Source organism: Malus domestica, chromosome 16 (assembly GCF_042453785.1).
Source record: "Malus domestica chromosome 16, GDT2T_hap1".
Classification (NCBI taxonomy): domain Eukaryota; kingdom Viridiplantae; phylum Streptophyta; class Magnoliopsida; order Rosales; family Rosaceae; genus Malus; species Malus domestica.
The window spans coordinates 4,445,660-4,466,830 of record NC_091676.1 but is presented as its reverse complement, the minus strand read 5'-3'; the positions used below and the strand labels follow the sequence as shown (position 1 = coordinate 4,466,830).

Here is a 21,171-nt window from a genome sequence, read left to right as displayed (position 1 = left end):
AGCAAAGGCAATTCGAACTTTGAAGCAATGCAATATGTTTTAACCATAAGAGCAAGTCAATTAATTTAAGGCAATTTTACTTCGTGAATGCAATTAACTTAAAATAGTGGTTTAATGTGGCTTCAAACTACAATTTTATAATATAAACCTCATGGTCTCCATACTCTGTATTTGTTTTCCGTACAAGCATAGTCTTCTTCTATACAAGCATCGTCCTTGTCGTTATTCTCCACACATCAAGTAGTTATCCTAAACGGAAAGGGACCGGATCCCTTCTTCCTAATCCATTAAATTAGGGAATATGTGTCATTGAAATTCTAACGGCTATAAACAAGGGATTACTTTAAAAGTTATAATAAATTCAGTCGTTAGATCAAATTTCAATGCCACGGATTTCCTGATTTGATGGATTAGAAGGAAGGGATCCGGAGAGAATATATTTCCATCCCAAATAAAGACCATGCAGAATGTAAAATATAATATTACATCATTTTCGTTGACGTGCCCCTCCCAAAGGAGGCAGATTCTCTGCCCTCCCATTTCCCGTGCCCTCTTGTTTGTGTGGTCACGGTTAAGCCACGTCAACATTTTATATTACTATTCATTTTTGTTTTATTATCTCTATAAAAAAATAATATAAAATATTGACGTGACTTAATTGTGACCACACAAAACAGAAGGGCACAGAAAGTGGGAGGGCAGAGAATCTGCCTCCCCTCCAAGCTGACTTCGAATATTCCTCCTACATAAGTTGTTGTAAAGAATAATTTCTTAGAAAAGAGTCATGAATCATAAAATTTATTCAACATATGATGGTATAGTGAAATTGTGTGTTTTTCTTTAATAACGAAATTGGAGAATATTTGGAATAAACCACACATTACGCCATCTGTTATCGAACTTACCACCTAGATATGTCGAACCTGATACATCGCACTTATAAATATGAAAGAATATCACTAGACGGTAACTTTAGTGACTTTTTTATTTATAAATTTTTTAATTTTGAGAGCTGCATTTGCACCTATTTTTCATGTTTTTAATTTTGGTTAAGAGGTGGGCTGAAGCCCAACAAACAAAACCCATAGAAGATGGGAAAGCAGAACTTCTACTCATGAAGGCCCAAACTAAGCCCACGACCCAGATATTGGCCCAGTGGGTCAGCATAATTCAAGTTCAAACTGAGGTGGGATTACAAAACCCTAAACCTGTGAATTTCCCGGGATTGGAAAAAAAATGGAAGACGATGAAGAAGCTCCACCTCTCGCCGTTGAAATCGATCAAGCGACGGAACCCTACTCTCAGCAGCAGCCCAATTTATCTAGTCGCATAGACGACGACGTTTCGGTCGGTGTCACCGTCATCACCGGCTATCTTGGCGCCGGAAAATCCACTGTAAGCTCACTTCTTTTTTGTTTTGCTATATTTTTTCCATTTTTTGGAAAAGATAAGAGCTTTGAGTATGTTTTCTTGGTTTTCGATTTGGGATTACTCAGCTGGTTAATCATATATTGAATTCCCAACACGGGAAGAGAATTGCTGTGATATTAAACGAGTTTGGTGAGGAAATTGGCGTGGAGAGAGCGATGATTAACGAAGGAGATGGCGGTGCGCTTGTCGAAGAGTGGGTGGAGTTAGCAAATGGGTGTATTTGTTGCACTGTTAAGCACAGTTTGGTGCAGGCATTGGAGCAACTTGTTCAGAGAAAAGAAAGGTTTTTGAAAACTGTATTGAAATTTGTTTGCTTTTGTTGAAATTGTTTTCTTTTTATTGTGATTTTGATGGAATTTGGGATGTCGGTTTTCGGTTTGACTTGGTTGTAGACTTGATCATATATTGCTGGAGACTACTGGGTTAGCGAACCCAGCTCCGCTTGCTTCGGTTCTATGGTTGGATGATAATCTAGAATCGTCTGTCAAACTTGATTCAATTATCACTGTAAGTTCGGATTCGTTTATCTAGTTTGTTTCCAAAATTTGTGTTAGTTTTGATATTGGATGGATTATGTGCCAGTGATGTATTAAAGTTTTACCAAATTGATTATGACCATTTGAATTTTGGAACTTGCTTTGGTAAATGCTTACTGCTTAGTTAGCTGCACGACATGGTAGTAAATGTTACTTCTGTCGGTTCTGTCTTATGTATTTTAAATACCAACTGAGCTTGTTCTGTCCTTTTTTCTAGAGAAGTTATGCAATTTTTATTTTGAAGTTAGTAGTAAAGGTTTATTCCTCAATATCCTTAACAGGTTGTAGATGCCAAGAACCTCCGTTTTCAGCTCAGTGAAAATCGAAGTTCATCTTCATTTCCTGAAGCATATCTTCAAATTGCGTTTGCGGTATGGTCTCTTTATGACTTACTTAATCCGTTCTTTATGACTTACTTTTATCTGTTGTCTATCTCTGTATGTGTGTGTTGCACTTAATTTTCTTATGAGTTTGGTTGTTTGTTGTAGGATGTTATAATTCTTAACAAGGTTGATTTGGTTTCTCCAGAGGATTCTGCCAATTTTCTGGAGGAACTGGAGAAGGAAATACATAGTATTAACTCACTTGCTAGTATCATTCGTTCTGTTCGTGGTCAAGTTGACTTGTCCAATATATTGGACTGTCGAGCCTATGATGCCACGGTGAGTCAAGCATATCTCCATTTTTTTGGTTATATTTGTAGTTCATTCCTGTCTTTTAATAATCTTTAGATTTTACTCTAAAAAATAATATTAACCTTTTCCTTCTCAGCATGCTACCCATTTAGAATCATTATTGGAAGAAAGTCGTGCTCTATCTACAAGTGATCTTCATGATAGTGGTGTGCGAACTTTATGCATTTCCGAGCCACAGCAGGTTGATCTTGAAAAGGTATTCTTGTGAAATAGTTATGACATGAGTTCATTGAGTTGTTTGAAATCAAATTACTGTTAACTTTTTGGTGCCGTGTTAACAACTTTTCAGAAAGGTTAGCATTCATCACAGTACATTTTTGTAAGTTTGATTATTTTATTCATATGTGAAAATTGATTGGTCGATGAAGTTCTGGCAATTAACATCAATTGTTTATGAACCAAGACTATATCGTAGCCAAAGAAAACCAACAGTAATGACTTATGTACGATTTCTGCGGTTAAAACTGTTATCTTGGAGATAGTGGATGCTTATTTCCCATTGCTACAATTGTTCGAAAATCAACAGTAATCATATATATCTGTCATTAATGTCTGATGGTCTTGTTCAAAAGGTTCGTTTGTGGATTGAGGAGATTCTTTGGGAGAAGAAAGATGGCATGGATGTATACCGCTGCAAAGGGGTTTTGAGCATTCATAATTCAAATCAATTACATACTTTGCAGGTACTGTTCAATATCAAATTATGCGACTGCTTCTCTTGAAAAGTTTAGTCTTATGCTGCAATTGCTTACTTTGCGGGTTGATCTTGTACTTATGTGGTAAATTGTTTTCATATTGTCCTCGGCTGATATTATGTGCTATTACTGAGTCTTGTTATTCACGCACCTCTTTTTTCATCGATAATGGCAGGGAGTGAAGGAGATATATGAGATTGTGCCCACTCGTGATTGGAAAACGGAAGAAACTCAGACGAACAAGATAGTGTTTATAGGTAAAGCCTCTACTCATGTCATGTTTTCTCAAACAGTTCCATTTACTTTATTTATTTGTTTGTTCGTTTCTTTGTTTCACCTACAGGTCATAATCTAAATGAGAATGTTCTCGCCGAGTCTTTTAGGTCGTGCGTAGTTTGTTGATTTTGAACACTCTCAATTTTATACGGATTCATTACGCTATGTTGAACTCTCAATGTTGTTTCGGTTGAATACATTAAATTAGAATTGTAGACTCTCTCGACATGTTATAACATGATGAGTGCAGATCGGTCACAATACCAGTTGATTTTCAATTCTTGCAATTATACGAATTCATTTGAACTAGAATTCTAAACTCTCTTGACGTGTTATAACACGATAAGTGCAGTTCTTGCAATTATACGAATCCATTTAAACTAGAATTCTGAACTCTCTTGACGTGTTATAACATGATGAGTGCGGATTGGTAATACCACGTGAGTTAAACTTCTCGATAGCTAATTCGCCAAAAAACAAATCCCATATCAATTGAATTACTCTCCTACCATTTCCTAGGTAAAAATCGCTTGTGCCAAATCAAATACTAGGCCAAAAATATTGGATACTTAATGTTCTGCTATATCTATATAACACTAAAAGAAAAACATCAAAACGAAGGAGCTGCATTTGCTATTTCAATGAAGCACTAGACTGCTTCTGCCCCATCACTTTGGTACTCCATCTTCAACGGTGCCGGCAGACGATTTTTGCAGTAGTTGGAGCAATCCCTGTCCGTAATCGATTGCTGGTTGATTCGAAACCTCCTTGTTTATAATTCGGCATACCACGTACCTCTCAATCTGAAACAAAGAGAACAAAAACTTCACAACCTAAAACAAAAGCATGTTACAAGAACTTTTGTACATAGTTTACAGCCGTACCTTAGTCTTAATGCTTTCATTCAGCACATGAGCAGGTACTACACGAGGATTGAGCCTGTATTCGTTCATGACAAAGGGGGTTTTGGTCCCGTTCGGCGCCTGCCCCTTGTAGAACTTCATGACGGTTTCAAACCCTACGATTACATCGCTGTCCTTGAACAAAACCTCCTCTTCGTCGTCGATCACCTTCCAGTAACCACCATCTGTAGCCGTCTTAATTATCTTGCCTTCACGAGCGTCGAAGGGTTCTCTATTGGCGAAGTAATAGGCAGCATTGAAATCGGCAGTATGTCTGAAGTCACCTGCGAGTCACAGAACGATAAAGCAATCAAATTTGAACCTAAACATGGACCGAACTCACTAGCTGCATAAAACACCAATCAAATTGAAACTCACCATTCGGCAGCTGATTCGGATGACACTCGTACACATCAACCTCTTTTATAAGATCGTAGGTAGGCATCGCGCGGTCCATAATCTTGTTAAACAGATAGTACACAAGAATCTCATCTCCGGTGGGATCAAATCGATACCCTAACGGTAACCTGATCTCCGCATCTTTCTTGCCCTCTTGGACGGTCGAACACTTCAACAGATCAAACCCCTCGTTTTCGTCAGCAGATTGGGAAGCTGAGGATGCCATGGAGGAAGACATGGACAATGATGCAGTTGACGTTTTCTGTCACGGTTTGAGATTTGAGCTCTCGACTTGTGGGATAAACCTTTGTTTTTGCGAACCTACACACACACACACACATATATATATATAGGGAAGATGAAGTAATCAAAACAGGAGTACGTATTGAATTCTAGCACGTGCAACCCTAATACACGTAGAACTTAGAGCTTTTACTGTTCTTACAGATACGAATCACCTATCCCAAATTTTTCTGGATCTTATTACCTTATTTGTAGATTTTGGTTTGAATTAAAAGTTAGCTAAGACAAAAAAGGTCACAAGACTCGATTCATAATGCAAAGCCACAAACATAATAATCAAAACCATATCGAATAGGAGAAATTTTTGAGTGCGGACGGGCATGAAAATCTCGGGTGTGGATCATACAAAATACTCAAGCTCTAGTGATTTGGTCCCCTCCATCCTCTCTAGTCTCTAGTCTCACATTTTATGTCCTATATAGAATAGAAGAATCTTTCATGAAAACGACCAAGGCGAGACGAAGGTGAGGTCGGGTGAGACATATTCTAACTCAATACGTGTATTTTGATCCTACCCTCCCTCCGGTCCCACTCCCCTCATGTGTGGTAGTGGTGCCCTAAAGGAAATGGGATTGGTGTGGTAGTGGTGCCCTATAAGGAAATGGGATTCACTCTAGATCTTGTGTCTGGTGTTTCGAGAAATCTTAACTGTTCAAGAGATAAAAAGATTCGGGCTATTCAAGTTTTTGGATTTTTGTGAAGTGGACTAGTGAGATGGACTAAAAAGACCGTAAAATTGAAATTGAGTAATCCGGATCCCTCCTTGTGCGAAGTCCGGACACAGACGGACACAGAGATTTTGAATGAATCTCAATCTCCCTGTAAGGCCATTGCGACACAAGAATCTCTCCTTCACACTGCATAGGCAAGTTTTCTAAACCAAATGGGAGAATTGTGAGGCCGGACGAGACCATGAAAACACTGAAAGATAATTCCAAAAGCAAACGGAGATGAAAAACTTACCGGGATTTCGTACAAGTCGGAACCGAAAACCAGAGACGGAGAGAGGAGGAGAAATGCGATTGCGATTGGCGTCGGTAGGGTTTTATAGCGGTAGAAGTTTGAAAGAAGACGATGACATTTATTTGCATTTATAATTTCACGAGATACGTATGAACTGTTACGATGACTTATCCCATCGGCCCACGCGAATCTTGGTGTCCAAGTAACGGGGACTCGCAGCGAATCAAAAAATAAAAAGAAAATTAATAAAAATGATTTGAAAATTTTGAGTTTTAACGATAAGAACAAAATAAAGGTAAAGTGAATAGTATCAAAATTGACTTTTTAGTGTAACAATATGATTTTTTTTTTAAATAAACAGTACGGAAACTTTTCGTTAAAATTTTTAAAAATAAACCGCCGCCGAATCCCGTTCCCAAAATTTCAGCTGTTCGGGCCGGGTCGGGTATGAGTTGGCGAAATTGGGGCACAATCCGAATAATTGTTTAAAATGTTTAGTATCCCCCAGCGACGTCGTTTTGCTATTTTCCCCCGAAACCCTTCTTCCTCTTCTTGGCTGTAGCAGAGCGGCTTTACTCTTTGTGTTCTGTATGAGTTTCGATTCCTCCTTCCAGTTCCAGCTGAAATCGTCTTCCTTTTCTCGTCGAACAGGTACTTCTCAAGCTCTGTACTTCTCGTTTTCTTCGTTAATTAATCGCTTAATCTCGTTTTAATCATGTTAATTTTATCGATTCTTTAGCTTTTGGTGTTTTTTCTCGTTGTTACTCGTATCGATTTCTGCATAGAGTTCTTGTATGTTCGCTGTATCATCAATTAATTAAGGTTCTCGGTCTGCATAGTGGGAGGCTCTGTTTGAATACCTGTTGAGAATTTGAAAATTTTCGTAGTTTTGGTTTTGAATTCATGTCATTTTCTGAATTGGTGTTCGTTACCAGCTCCGAGAGTGCCGAATGAATCGTAATTTCAATACAACGGAAATATTGTAACGAAAATTTCCTCACATCTGAATTGAATCTGATATCTTTTCAGATATGGTTTGTATCTTTGTTTGTTGGAATGGGATTATAGAACGATGGTAATTGTAATTGATGAAGTATTTCTTTCGTACTAATCGTTAACACTGTGTATGTGAAGTAGCTTCTATTGGAATTTGAAGAGTTTCTTCTGGATTTCGAGAAGTTGGGATTTATTTTGTGTCATTAGACGAAAGTATACTCTTCTGCAAATGGCATTGGTTGTGATTTGTGGACAACCATGCAGTGGGAAGTCGAAGGCTGCGCTCTGCCTGGCCGTGGCTCTCAAGGAATCAGGATTGAACCAAATAGTTAGGGTTATTGACGAGACTTCCTTTCATCTTGACCGTAATGAAAGCTATGCCAATATGCCTGCAGAGAAGAATTTAAGAGGAGTGCTAAGATCTGAAGTCGATCGATCAGTGTCAAAAGACAGTGTCATAATTGTGGATTCTTTGAATAGCATCAAGGGTTACAGGTATGAATTGTGGTGTTTGGCTCGTGCAGCGGGAATCAGATACTGTGTTTTATTTTGCGATGCTGACGAAACCCATTGTAGAAAATGGAATGAAGAGCGCAGGGAGAAGGGAGAAGCTGCTTATAGTGATAAGATATTTGAAGATTTGGTGAGAAGGTTTGAGACACCGGAGAGAAGAAATCGGTGGGATTCCCCGATGTTTGAGTTGTGGCCACATAAAGAGGGAATAGAAAAAACTTCTGCTGCCATTCTAGATGCTGTTTCGTATTTGACAAAGAAGGCAGACGCAAAGTCACGGGATGTTAAAACTTTGCAGCCAACTATTGCAACACAGAATACACGTTTTTCCGAGGCAAATTCTCTGTATGAATTGGACAGAGCAACGCAGGAGGTGATCAGTGCTATAGTGGAAGCACAATCGCAAGCACTTGGAGGGCCTCTAAATGGAGTTTCTGTTGCTCAGGGGTTGCCACCTATCAATATTTCAAGATCAGTTGGGCTTCCAGAGCTTCGTAGGTTGAGGCGAACTTTCATAAAATTGACAGGGCAAACGAGTTTAAGTGGGCGACCTCCACCTTCTGATGCAGACAGTGCAAAGAGGATGTTTGTTGATTACTTGAACAGGGAACTGGAAACTGCTTGAAGGAGGAAAGCAAGGATGATATTAAAGTTTTCGGGAGGTTTCCTTAGTTATCTTTGTACCACCAGTCTAGTTTGCGCCAGCTTCCTGCTAGCAAACATCGACGAATCATTCCTGCGTCAACCGACGGGAACTGGTACTGTGTTTGCCTAGACTTATACCAATGTCACTTATTCACCACACTGAACTACAAATCCAACAATGTACTATTCGGAAGCTGTTCTTTTTCGTACTTGCAATGTCATTCTTAGTATTGTCACGTTGTGTTTCGTAGTTAATAACTTGATGGAAACGGCATGGCTTCGAAATCTGCAGATGGATTCTTAGCCTGCCTCGAATTCGAGCAGATCGATTTTGCTTTTAACTTATAAGTAGTTACTGGTAAGATGTTTCAAGAATATTAAGGGATTGAAATTGTCTGAAATTCTGCAATTTATTTCTGCCGTTAGATATCCGCACATCCCATTTTACTTCTCACACACCCTTCTAATTTTCGGCCGTTGGATCGGATTAATTGAAGAAGATCAACGGACAAAAATTAACAAGGGGTGTATGAGAAGTAATTTGGGGTGTGTGGATAGCACACCCCTAAGCCTAAGAGCCACATGTTTAGAGGTTATGGAATTAAAAGCTGCCAATTTCTCTTTTGAGCAAGAATCTTTTTTCTACTAAGGATTAGTTTAAAAAATATTTTCATCAAAAACGTTTTTAATAATTTTAAAAGCATTATCATATAAGTCTTATTATTGAGGACATTTGATTACTTTTATGATTTTTTTATATCTTGAATTCATGTCTTTTCGGGAAGCGAATGTTTTTGCTCATGTCATTACTAGCGTGGATATTCCATTCATGATTCTTATATTTGAGATAGATTATTACCCATTATTACTAGAAATACTTTTCTCTTCGATTATACTGAAAGCAGAAGTTTTTATTTTATTAAGTAAATGATGGTAACCATTAAAGTTCATTACCAGCTATCACCTTCCCATTTCATCATTTTATTTTAGGAAAACTAATGAAATGAAAATTTTGAGTTTTAACGAAAATGACAAAAATATGTTGTAAGTGAATATTACCAGGATTGACTTTTTAGAGTAAAAATATGATTTTTCGTTAAAGTGAACAGTCCTAAGAGCTTTTAATTAAAGCTCCCTTTTATTTTACTTTTATAAAAAAACCAGTTCATAACTTTTTACCTTCAATCTAATTAAGGGTTGGTTTGGACCATAATTGGTTTTGCAATTTTTTTTTTTTGGGGGGAAATGACATGTTGAAATTTTGTGAAGGGGTTTGGTTGGTTCCCAAAAGGAACCGGAGCCTCTCTGGATTCAATAAAATTGGTATGCTGAGTAGGTGATCCGAATCGTTGAAATTTGATTCAACGGCTACAAATAGGGAGCGTCTAAAAGTTATAATAATTGTAACTGTTTGATCAAATTTCTACGACTCGGATCATCTGCTTAGCAGGCTCAGTATATATGGATCCGGAGGGGATCCAGTTCCTTCCCAAAACGCAACCGTTTCCATGTTTGCACTGCACCAAACAGATGTGACGTGTACATTTCTTTATTCTTCCGGAAATGAAAAGGAAAAGTGAAAAGAAAAAGAAAAAAGAAGTCCGGAAACATTTTGACAGCGACGTGCTTGAAATAAATAGTATACAAACTGGACTTATTGGAGAGGATTATCTTCTGATGGACAGTAATTAACCAAATGGATTATGATTAGTACTAAAAACAGTGATTAAAACTAATTAATCATCAATAGAAAAACTAATGAATCCGGTTGCCAATGACGGCTAAATCACAGCCGTCGATTCTATTCTATTTATATCTCGACGCTTAGTTGTAGTGTTTGCATACGTCATGGCGAAAACATAATACAACCAAAAACTAAAAAATTAATTATAAATAATTTAACAAAAAGTGCAAGAAGCGGTAAATAACAATGATTCCCAATTAATTAATTTAATGATTTTTTTTTTCTGTCTAAATCAACGAGCCTCTGGATCTGGTGATCGACATCACGAACACAAACAAAAATAAAAAACAAAAAAAGCTAAAAAATAACTAGAATTCCTATAAATTTGGACTCACATTAAAAGCTAGACTCTTTCTCTGTTTTGAGGCTTTGAATCTCCACTCTCCAACGAACCCAAAAACCGGTAAGCATTCCCCCAAAACCCTAGTAATTATCAGTTTTCGGAAGTGGGTTTCTGTTTTTGTTATTAAATTCGATGTCTTTTTTGGATTTTATTGCTTTTTTGTTCATGTGTTGGATGATTGGTTTGATTTTGCGTTTGATTGGATCGGATTGAAAGGTTTTGGATTTCCATTTCGGGATCTGGGATTTGGGCAGTGATTTGTAAAAATGGAAAGTCATGGCATTTATTATTGAGCTAATGCTCTGTTTGGTTGCTGGGAAAAGGGTGGAAAATTGAGAAGTGAATTTGGAATCTTGTCAGTGGATTCTGTTGTGATATTTACTGGTAGTTTTCTCAGCACCCAAATGGAGATTTTTGATTTGGGACTTTATTGTTAGGAATCTAATTTTGTGGATCTTTGGATTTTGTTGCAGGTTGGTCTTTTGCTCAACACTTGTCATTGTCCGTTTCTTTCCGAATTTGGCTTTAAATTCGCTGTGGGAAGTTTTAGAATTTTACTGATTCGTAATTGAGTACTGAATTGTGTTGGGTTGTGATCTTAACTTTGTGTCCAAGTAAGGATTACTAAGGATTTACAGACTGATTTATGAGTCTCTTGGCGCGATCAGAAAGCGAAGATTTGTGTATGTTGTTGTGGAAGAAGTGGAATTTATTGTTTCAATGCTTGTAGGAATTGTCCGGATTCACGGCAATATATTTAGAAGCTTGTATGTTATGATAGGTTATGATTTTCGCTGTTCTTGGAGATTTAAGTGCTTGGTGATCTAGTGGGGGCTATTTTGGAATTCTTAAGTCAGGTTTTCACTACTTGGACATGAGAAGCTCCTGGTTCAGTAAACTCTCCCTCATTTTTGGCCCTAGACCACCGCTCAGTTGGTTACTCTTGTGTGTTGTTAGTGTACTCGCACTAATTGCAGTGCTGGGATCATCTTCTTCTCATACATTTGACTCTTTAACTACCACTTCAGTACCCGACATATATACAAACTATAGGAGGCTAAAGGAGCAAGCGGCGGTTGATTATCTGGAGCTGAGGTCTCTTTCATTGGGGGCTAGTCGACAAAGAGAGCTTGGTCTTTGTAGCAAAGAAAGAGAAAATCACGTGCCTTGTTACAATGTTTCAGCAAACCTTTTAGCTGGGTTTAAAGATGGGGAGGAGTTGGATCGGCATTGTGAAGTATCAAGAAACAGAGAACGGTGTCTAGTTCGCCCTCCTAAGGATTATAAGATCCCCCTGAGGTGGCCAGCTGGTAGGGATGTGATATGGAGTGGAAATGTGAAGATAACCAAAGACCAATTTCTTTCGTCTGGAAGCATGACCAAAAGGTTCTTCCCAGTTAAAGTTATATATTTGACCGCTTTTAAATAAGTGATGACTCAACGCCAGTGATTTAAAACATTTACGTTTTTCAACTGTGTACAAATTGAATTAGTTTCTATGTTGTTTTTTGTTTTTTGCTGTGAGTGAATATTTATTTCTGTACATAATTATTCTTTAACTTCTTGATAAAAATATTCAGGTTGATGCTACTAGAAGAAAATCAAATTGCCTTTCACTCTGACGATGGTCTGATTTTTGATGGTGTCAAGGATTATTCTCTTCAAATTGCAAAGATGATAGGTTTAAAAAGTGACTCTGACTTTCTTCAAGCCGGTGTAAGTATTCTTTGGGAATTAAAGTCGTAATTATCAGTTTTTACTCTCTTCGGCAGTGTGACTGTTAGATTTCAAATAGGCCAGAATTTGTTAACACGTATCTCTGCTGTTGTCTCATAGCGCAAAAATTAAGCTTATGTTGGAAGCAAAAAAAACCATGCTACTTTTGCTTCTTGTTGGTGACAATGTAAAGTCCGACTGTTGCGTGATTTATTTTAATATATCTACTTTAAACTACAGGTGCAAACTGTACTGGATATTGGTTGTGGTTTTGGTAGTTTCGGAGCTCATTTAGTATCACTGAATGTAATGGCTATTTGTATTGCGGCCTATGAGGCAACTGGCAGTCAAGTTCAGTTGACCCTTGAGAGAGGTCTTCCAGCAATGATTGGAAACTTCATTACAAGACAGCTTCCTTACCCAGCATTGTCATTTGAAATGGTTCATTGTGCTCAGTGCGGTATTGTTTGGGACAAAAAAGGTAATTGGGATTTCCATTGAGCATATTTCTTTCTTCGGAATTGTCCTTTGCTTTTTTCCAAATATAATTCCTCTCATGGAACCTTAATTAATTCATGAATCAGATTCGATGTTGCTTTTAGAAGTTGACCGGGTACTCAAGCCCGGAGGCTACTTTGTTGTAACCTCATTGACAAGCCAACCATATGGAAGTTCATTGAGCATGAAGAATAGCATGTTCACAACAATGGAGGAATTGACCCCGAAAGTCTGTTGGACTCTAAAAGCTCAGCAATATGAAACTTTTATCTGGCAGAAAACTGTGGATTCTGATTGCTATGCATCTCGGTGAGGGTCTCTTGTGAATAATTATCTAGTTTGACATGTGATAATCAGTACTGTTTAAGGCTTTAGTATTGACTTGCGCCATTGAGCTAGAGTATTTCAAGAGCTCCGTTTATTTCTTTTCCACTGCAAAAGAACCTTACTGATGCTTTGCTATTTATTCTTTATTGTAGTAAGCAGGGTGCTCTACCAGTTTGTAATGAAGGGCATGACGTTCGATCATATTATAAGCCTCTCGTATCATGTATAAGTGGGACCACCAGCAAACGCTGGGCTCCAATTCGAAATAGGTCCTCTAGTCCCCATCGATTGAGCTCGGCTGAGCTTGAAGTTCATGGAAAGTTTTGTTGCATCATCATTCAGTTCTACACTTCACTTCGTGGTGTTCTGCCAGCATATTGATACTCTTTTACCCATGCAGGAGTTCAGCCTGAAGATTTCTTTGAAGACTTACGGGTTTGGAGATCAGCTCTGAAAAACTATTGGTCTTTGCTTACACCCTTGATTTTCTCTGACCACCCGAAGAGACCAGGCGATGAAGACCCATTACCTCCATTCAACATGCTACGCAATGTGATGGACATGAGTGCTCATTATGGGGGTTTAAATGCTGCTTTTCTGGAGGAAAGAAAATCAGTGTGGGTGATGAATGTCGTGCCTGTCAATGCTCCCTACACACTTCCTCTCATTCTAGATCAAGGTTTTGCTGGTGTTTTGCATGACTGGTAAGTCGGTTTCAATCTCTTCACCTAAGTTGATATTAGAAGATCTTTTCTGCATAATTCAAATGCACTGTTTTTACGGGGGAAAAATAAAGTTAAGAATGGTTAACTCTTAAGTATGGCTGACAAACTTTGAATGTAAAAAAAATAGGACTCATTTATGCTCTTTATATCCTATTTTCTTGAGTAGAGTCAGTAGTAGTGATCCATTTGAGCTTTTGGTACAGGTGTGAACCATTCCCAACATATCCTCGAACATATGATTTGCTGCATGCAGATGGGCTGCTCTCACATCTCTCTTCAGAGAGGTGCGGCATGATGGACTTATTCTTGGAGATGGACCGGATTCTGCGACCTGAGGTATTTTGATTTCCTCTTTTGCTTATATTGCTGACCTTTAATATTTCCACGTTATGTGTGAAATTGATCATTTTGGGACACTAATTTATGACTGTTTGGCAGGGATGGGTTGTTCTCTGTGATAAAAAGGGAGCTATAGAGATGGCGCGCATGTTTGCTACACAAATACGTTGGGAAGCAAGGGTAATTGACCTTGAGAATGGGAGTGATCAACGACTACTTGTTTGCCAAAAACCGTTCGTAAAAAAATGATTATTTTACTTTAGGAGCCATCATCATTGCGGACGTGTACAATTGTTTTTCCTCCTTCAGCTCCGGTAATTTCTCTCATCTCTCGAGAATCAAGTTTCGATTATTCAACGGAGTCCAGTCTCCTGATTTAGTTGCAATAAGTTATCAGCCCTAGGACGTAGGAGGTTTAAAACGGTAGCAGGGCACTTTTTTTGGCTGTGACCTCGACTTGCAAGGAGCGAGGAGCGATGTGGAGTTTGGGTAAATCTTGAATTAACTGTCATTTTTGTGTTCATTTTCATTAGCAGATTGTGATCTGGGAAGAAAATGTGACTCGTGATCAGAATCCGAAGAACCTGGAAGGCGATCCTGAGTCATTACTGGAGTGAGCGTATGTGGAAGCTGTAGATTAGAATGTTTCACACAGAAGTAGCTGCAACTCGTATATTTTTTGTCAAGGCGTCTGTAGCAATTCATTCGTCCATTTTTTTTCTTCGTGCAAAATTTTTTTTGGTCTTATTTGTTTATTCATTTTAATATTTGTAAGAACAAATCCTTGCTGTGTCCAAAATTAAGAGTCCGGACACATTTTCGTGTGATCGTAATGGATGCTGAGTTGGAAAATACAGGAAGCAAAGGAACTCTTAAACTAACCAAGTTTTGTTTTTATGTGGTGGAACAAACGGTAACTCGTAAATAAATAACCATTTATATTACTACACATATTAATTATGATTAAAAAATAAAATTAAATACATGCGGATCGGTTCGGTTAATCGCATCTTATGAATTTTGAGAATCAATTGCCAAACTGATTAAGTGTCAGTGCGATTCGATTTAATCATCAAAAATTAAAAAACCAAACCAAACCATCGGTGCGGTTCGGGCGGTTCAATCGGGTTTTTTTTTTTTTTGTTTAATGCCCAGCCCTAGCTAAGTGTGTAAGCCGTTGCGAAATTACACCCCAACCTAGTATTTGAAATTTTTTACCAGTGAGGGAGAGAAATGTTAATAAAACTCTTAGGGTGAAACTCTCTATGAATTCTTTGTTACTTCATATTGTACCATTAGTTTTCATACTAACATTATAAAATATTTTACCAAAAACACGAGATAACCTAGAGTCTCGCTTTTATCGTTTCTATAGTGTTAGTCCGCTGACGCTGGTTTACTTTTCGGCCAATTTTCCTGGAGTGACGTGGGACGTGGGTACCGTGAGAAATAAAGAGAGTGAATTTAGGTGCATTGACACGATGGTCTGGAAATAAAATAAAGCGTTGAGATACTTGCAAGAAATAGGGATTGTATTAAAAACTAGAAAGGAGCGGCGGAGGAGGAAGCTGAAAATCTGGTACGGCCTCGTCTTTTCCTGGCAGTGAAGCGGTGACACCGGCTACGGAGGAGAAGGAGCGGCGGAGGGAGGAAGCTTCAATTCATCCCAAATCTGGTACGGTCTCGTCTTTTTCTGCAGTTCTCTACTTTTTTTTCTTGCACTTCAAGGCGCCAACCCCATTTTGTTTTCCTTGTTTAATCGCTCTTGGGTTTTAGGGAACTGTAAAGAAATAAGAAATGTTAAATGCCAAACATAAAAATTGACTTCTGCATTTGGATTTTGGGTTTCTCTGCATCTATCTTGACAGTGATTTTGTTTTCTTTGTTTAAAAGTTCTTAATTTTGTTTTCTTTGTTTAATGTTCTTTATTTTTTGGGAACGGTAAAGAAATAAGAAATGTTAAATGCCAAACATACAAATTGACTTCTGCATTTGGATTTTGGGTTTCTCTGCATCTATCCTGACAATGATTTTGGGTTGCTCTGCATCTTTCCTGACAGTGACACCAGCTACGGAGGAGGAGGAGCGGCGGAGGGAGGAAGCTTTATTTCATCTGAAATCTGGTACGATCTCGTCTTTTTCTTGCAATTTTGTATTTTTTATGTCTTATCGAGTCTTTCATTTCGAGGCACCAAGCAATTTTGTGTTCTTTGTTTAATTGTTCTTGAATTTTTGGGAACTGTAAAGAAATAAGAATTAAATCCAAATACACAAATGCTGACTTCTTTAGACCCTTTGATTTGATTTTAATTTGGGAACTGTGAAAGTGAAACTTTCTGTGGGTACGTGTATGTTTGCAAGATTGTATTTCACTGTATCCAATTTATTTTTTTTAATTTTATTTATGAACAGGATCCGAAACTTTCTGTGTATTATGTATGTGTGTACGTATATGTGTACGTACATCTGGTGTTCAATCTCCACCCCGAGATGCGCACACACCCGGTTTTCAATCTCCTTCTCCCTCAACTTTTCTCTCTGTATGGATGATTAGGATCATGTTTAGGGAAGTAGGACGGGACGTAGGACGAGAATAGAGAAATGCTTGTATGAATTTGACAACAAAATGTTATAGATGAACAAAATATTGGGTTGCTTAGCAGTTTACCAGCCTTCTTCCTAACCTAGTGGATAAGTGTCGAGCATTATTCCTCCCGGTTGGTGTCCCTTGGGATGGTGAATGTGGAACCTCTGTGGCATGCACAATTATTGCTTCTTTTATCCTTTCTGACAGTATTGAATGTATTGTTACTTGACAGTCTGATGACACACAGCAAATTGATGTAATTTTTTACCTGACATTTGCTACAGCCCTCGGGATCTATGGCTCGCAACAGGGGCGATTGCATCAGTAGGCTCCAGGATGAAATCATCTCTGTCCATATACTCACAAAGTTGCCAATAAACCAGGCAGCAGCCACCAGCATTCTCTCAAGGAAATGGCGGAACCTTTGGACCCTGATGCCGTCTGTGGAGATTAATGATCAAGGGGAACAAGAAGAGCAAGGGGAGCCAGGGGAGGAAGAGAACCGAGAGAATGCCTTCTATGCCAGGATGCAGGGTCTTCTCAGCCATCCGGCGGCAGCGGCAACACCACTACAAGGGTTTAGCTTGGTTTGTGAGGAGTGGACGAGAGCTGAAGAAATGACCAGGCTGATCCGGATAGCACTACAGGATCGTCGTGCCAAGAAGTTAAAGGTTGATGTTGCTCCAGCTTGGGAGGGAGGCAACCTAATTTTGCCGGATATTGTATACACCTCACCTGACCTTTTGGCACTCAATATAAGTAAGGTGATAGTTCAGATGCCAGCTGGTGCCGTCTTCATCTCTCTCAAGTCTTTGACAGTGGATATAACCCACCAATCAGATCCATCCCTGCAGAATTTCTACCATAGGTGTCCGGTACTTGAGGAGCTGGCTTTTGAAGGGAGGATAGACGAATTTCCAGATGTTGAGCATCATTTCAGGGTGAGCTCAGAGAGTTTGAAACTCTTTTCGTTGAGGCTCCATTCAGATTTCAACTATGAAAAGTACTACGACGTGGACCTGGATATATACAAATTTAGTATTAGGGCACCTAAATTGAAGCATCTGGTATTAGACGAAAACATTTTGGCGTCTTACGCAATTGAGGGCTCAGAAAATCTAGTTGGAGCAGACATAAGTACAGGCTGGGATGATGACCTCAGCTATCCGGGAGCTACTGATTTATTCTTGGCAAGGGTGTTTAAGCTAATGGAGGGGCTGAAACATATTCAGATGCTCGAGCTGAACGAGCGTACGATGGCGGTGAGTGAGACTATCCTGTCACGTTTTCTCTCCTGTCATGTGATGAATGTTTGGACTGATGTTCTTTTTTCTCCACAGGCACTGGGGATGGCCTTTAATAGGCTGTGCCTCATTGAGGATGAAGGTGACCAAGATAGTGATGATGAAGAGGAGCACCTGATTGACGATGAAGGTGACCAAGATGGTGATGATGAAGAGGAGCATCTGATTGACGATGAAGGTGACCAAGATGGTGATGAAGAAGAGGAGCACCTGAGGGCTGAAAAGGATGTGTGGTCGCTTGTTGAGAAGAAGATGGGTACCTTTCCTTTGCTAACAAATCTGAAACTGCGGATTGGTAACAACCTTGGGTGGGCTGTCTTTCCGTATCTCCTGAAGAGTTGCACTGCACTGAAAAGTTTAGTGCTGGAAATGGTGAGCTTGAATTAAATAGATATAAGTTCTTTATTAACGGTAATCTTATCTCTGTTCTGTTGTACCAATTTTCAGGTGGTGATGGATGGCGTTGAAGAAGGCTTTGCATGGAATCCTCCATCGGCTAAACCAGCATGCTTGGAAGAAAGCATCGAGCGGGTTCAGCTACGAGGATTTGAAGAACAAGGAGAAAGGGTCCTTCAGTATTTTCAAGAAATCAATGGAAGAAATCCATTCGAGCTTATAGTCCTCTGAGGGATGCCGTCTCGACTTTTTCGGGATTAATGGAAAGAACACCTAAAACTAAACAATTAAACAAATACAAAGAACAATAACCCTTCATAGCTTCTGTATTCGGAGAATGACCGCCGGATTGCGCGTTGCGGCGAGGAGAGATGTTTCCGCCTTTGTAGACTGGTTGGGGTTTTGTAGTTCAGTTTGTTGTACTAGGGTTTGCTTATATTTTCAAGTGCGCGTTGGTCAAAGTCTGCCGAACGTTCTTGGTAGTCTTTTCATAAATCTTGCCTACCACCATTACTTTTCAAGACTCCTAATCACATCACATCACCATCTCATTCTTCCAAACCATCCGTCAAGTCTTTTAAGTGGATTTTAAATTATCATCTCCACCGTCCAGAAAACCCACAACCTCTTTTTCAAAATGAACTCAATACTTCTAAGCTCATAAAACATTTCCAAATTTATCAAGGTAGAGTTAGAAATTTTTTCACCGAGTAGGTTAGCTTGAAGATTAAACTTTTTATAAACAAAGAAATTTGATATTGTATTTTTTAGATCAACTAGCTTAATGAGAAAATTTTCACAAACTGAGCCAAGAATTTTCGTTATAAAACAATATGTATTAAAATTCAAACAAATCTAAACTTGTACATGTAAAAGAAACGATGAGAAAAAGAGATGATTTGTAAATGTAATATATAATTTTATATAATTAAACTCAAAGAATTTAGATTAGTGACTAAATATATGATAAACTACATTAAAAAATCATTACAAATTACATATAAATTTTTATTTTCCACCAAAAGGTACCTAAGCTATATCCCAGGTAACCCTTAACTTGCCGGTGAAATTATGCAAAGCCACCCAATCCGTTAAAAGACCACGTGAAGTAGAACTCCAATTTAACTCAATACAATTGAATATCAGAGTGCGGAACAAACAAGACTACAAAATAATATGAATTTTATTGAACAAATTGAGAATGCCGAGACGGCTACAAAAACCCTAGAGACTACATTGTGACTAACTTATTCTCAAACTAAATTACAAGCTCTATTTATAGAGCAATAAACCTAAGAAACCCTAATGCTTAAATGCCAAAAATACCCTACTACAAAATCAAATCAAATCTTAATTAATTTCCTAAATAAACCTAATAAATTCCAACACCCCCCGTCAAACTCATGGTGGTATACAACATGAGTTTGCCAACAGACGATGTGGATGCAAGCTTTGTTATGCTAACTTCCGATGCCAATTTCAATACAAAATTCCATCGGTGCAAGTGCAAGATTTCAATGCCAGTGCCAGTGCAATATTCCAATGCCAGTGCCAGATTTCCATGCCAGTGCCAGTGCAAGATTTTCATGCTAGTGCCAGTGCAAGATTTCCAATGCCAGTGCCAGTGCAAATGTCGATGCCGATGCCAAACAAACAAAAAAAAAATCCAACAATTTTTTTTTTTCTCTTTTGCCCGCATGGGCCTAAAAAACCTAACCTTTTTTTTTTTTTTTTTACTTCTGCTTTCTTCATGCAACAACCAAGTCGAGGGAAAGAAAATGGATTGCAGCCAACAGAACAACTCCAATGCAATTGCAGAATGACTCCATACGAGTTGCGACAGATCCAACTCATAGGAATCGAGTCCGGGTACCGTGCGAGTTCAAGCACATGGTGGGTGGATGGTTCTGCAGATCTAGATGGGGTAGGCGCAGCGGAGGTGATGGCAGATTCCACCTTTTTTTTTTTTTTTTTTTTAAAAACAAACTAGACCAATGACAATCCAAACAACGAACAAGACGGACAAACAAACTGATATGAATCAAGGGCAGATTAAATCCCAAAGGATCAAACCTGCTCTGATACCAAGTTGAATATCAGAGTGCGGAACAAACAAGACTACAAAATAATATGAATTTTATTGAACAAATTGAGAATGCCGAGACGGCTACAAAAACCTTAGAGACTACATTGTGACTAACTTATTCTCAAACTAAATTACAAGCTCTATTTATAGAGCAATAAACCTAAGAAACCCTAATGCTTAAATGCCAAAAATACCCTACTACAAAATCAAATCAAATCTTAATTAATTTCCTAAATAAACCTAATAAATTCCAACAAATACTTCTAAGCTCATAAAATATTTCCATGAGAAGTAATATCTAGAAAAATATTAATATCCATCGCCCTTAATTAAACGAACCAATGATATAATACCGGGAAGAAAACACATATTATCTAATTAATTAACGAAAAGGATTTTGTTTGAGGTTTATCTCATCGTAATCTCTCTCTTTATTCTTGTGGGATTATGAATTCTCTCGTAATTTTTTACAACAACGGATTGGATTTGTAACAAAGTTGTTATTTAAAAGGGCCAACTAATATGCTAAACTCTCAAAAATGCTTTTTTTAAAGTTTAAAAAGGTTTTCTTATTCATTCGTCTCGTACTAGAGATACAAATTAATTAACGAAAAGCATTCCTTATTCTCATGTGATTATGAAACCTCTTGTAATTCTTTATAATAAAGAATTAGATTTGTAACATAAATTGTTATTTAAAAGGGCCAATTAATCTGCTAAAACCTCAAAATTAATTCATGTTTTTGAAGTTT

General features: G+C 38.2%; 5 protein-coding genes and 1 long non-coding RNA gene across 13 annotated transcripts; 4 read left to right on the top strand and 2 right to left on the bottom strand.

The window, feature by feature from the left end:
* The first annotated feature begins 1,198 nt into the window (after positions 1–1,198).
* On the top strand, positions 1,199–3,945 carry LOC103403260 (uncharacterized). The gene is made up of 9 exons (XM_017323422.3): positions 1,199–1,395; positions 1,497–1,714; positions 1,824–1,938; positions 2,249–2,338; positions 2,456–2,629; positions 2,739–2,858; positions 3,235–3,345; positions 3,533–3,614; positions 3,701–3,945. The coding sequence occupies exons 1-9, from the start codon at positions 1,237–1,239 to the stop codon at positions 3,757–3,759; spliced, it is 1,128 nt and encodes a 375-aa protein (XP_017178911.3). The 5' UTR covers positions 1,199–1,236; the 3' UTR covers positions 3,760–3,945.
* Positions 3,946–4,098: 153 nt separating this feature from the next.
* Positions 4,099–6,334, bottom strand: LOC103425466 (NAC domain-containing protein 20-like). The gene is made up of 4 exons (XM_070815032.1): positions 6,201–6,334; positions 4,914–5,255; positions 4,518–4,819; positions 4,099–4,436 (listed from the first exon to the last, which is right to left on the bottom strand). The coding sequence occupies exons 2-4, from the start codon at positions 5,170–5,172 to the stop codon at positions 4,302–4,304; spliced, it is 696 nt and encodes a 231-aa protein (XP_070671133.1). The 5' UTR covers positions 5,173–5,255; positions 6,201–6,334; the 3' UTR covers positions 4,099–4,301.
* Positions 6,335–6,715: 381 nt separating this feature from the next.
* Positions 6,716–8,590, top strand: LOC103416495 (protein KTI12 homolog). 4 transcript variants are annotated; one of them, XM_008354740.4, is made up of 3 exons: positions 6,716–6,851; positions 7,338–7,691; positions 7,773–8,590. In XM_008354740.4, exons 2-3 carry the CDS (start codon positions 7,426–7,428, stop codon positions 8,332–8,334), a joined length of 828 nt encoding a protein of 275 aa, XP_008352962.1. In that variant the 5' UTR covers positions 6,716–6,851; positions 7,338–7,425; the 3' UTR covers positions 8,335–8,590. The 4 variants fall into 4 exon arrangements, with proteins under 4 accessions (XP_008352962.1, XP_070671569.1, XP_008352960.1 ...); XM_070815468.1 differs by having other exon boundaries at positions 7,335–7,691; XM_008354738.4 differs by having other exon boundaries at positions 7,338–8,590.
* A 1,422-nt stretch (positions 8,591–10,012) lies between these two features.
* LOC103425468 (probable methyltransferase PMT5) lies at positions 10,013–14,898 on the top strand. 4 transcript variants are annotated; one of them, XR_011576929.1, is made up of 11 exons: positions 10,312–10,501; positions 10,658–10,825; positions 10,915–11,827; positions 12,022–12,157; positions 12,398–12,638; positions 12,742–12,964; positions 13,135–13,300; positions 13,385–13,686; positions 13,911–14,043; positions 14,146–14,360; positions 14,583–14,898. XR_011576929.1 is itself a non-coding variant. In XM_070815030.1 (9 exons), exons 2-9 carry the CDS (start codon positions 11,316–11,318, stop codon positions 14,293–14,295), a joined length of 1,863 nt encoding a protein of 620 aa, XP_070671131.1. In that variant the 5' UTR covers positions 10,013–10,501; positions 10,915–11,315; the 3' UTR covers positions 14,296–14,898. The 4 variants fall into 4 exon arrangements, 1 of the variants encoding a protein (XP_070671131.1); XR_011576928.1 differs by lacking the exon at positions 10,658–10,825 and having other exon boundaries at positions 10,013–10,501; XR_011576930.1 differs by lacking the exon at positions 10,658–10,825 and having other exon boundaries at positions 10,013–10,501; positions 14,580–14,898.
* A 603-nt stretch (positions 14,899–15,501) lies between these two features.
* On the bottom strand, positions 15,502–17,041 carry LOC139192899 (uncharacterized). Its single transcript, XR_011577445.1, has 2 exons — positions 16,902–17,041; positions 15,502–15,826 (listed from the first exon to the last, which is right to left on the bottom strand). It is a non-coding gene; the product is annotated as an uncharacterized lncRNA (long non-coding RNA).
* Positions 16,930–18,828, top strand: LOC139192898 (F-box/FBD/LRR-repeat protein At5g22700-like). Of its 2 annotated transcripts, XM_070815790.1 has the most exons (3): positions 16,930–17,895; positions 17,974–18,309; positions 18,385–18,828. In XM_070815790.1, exons 1-3 carry the CDS (start codon positions 16,930–16,932, stop codon positions 18,562–18,564), a joined length of 1,482 nt encoding a protein of 493 aa, XP_070671891.1. In that variant the 3' UTR covers positions 18,565–18,828. The 2 variants fall into 2 exon arrangements, with proteins under 2 accessions (XP_070671891.1, XP_070671890.1); XM_070815789.1 differs by having other exon boundaries at positions 16,930–18,309.
* The last annotated feature ends 2,343 nt before the right edge of the window (positions 18,829–21,171 follow it).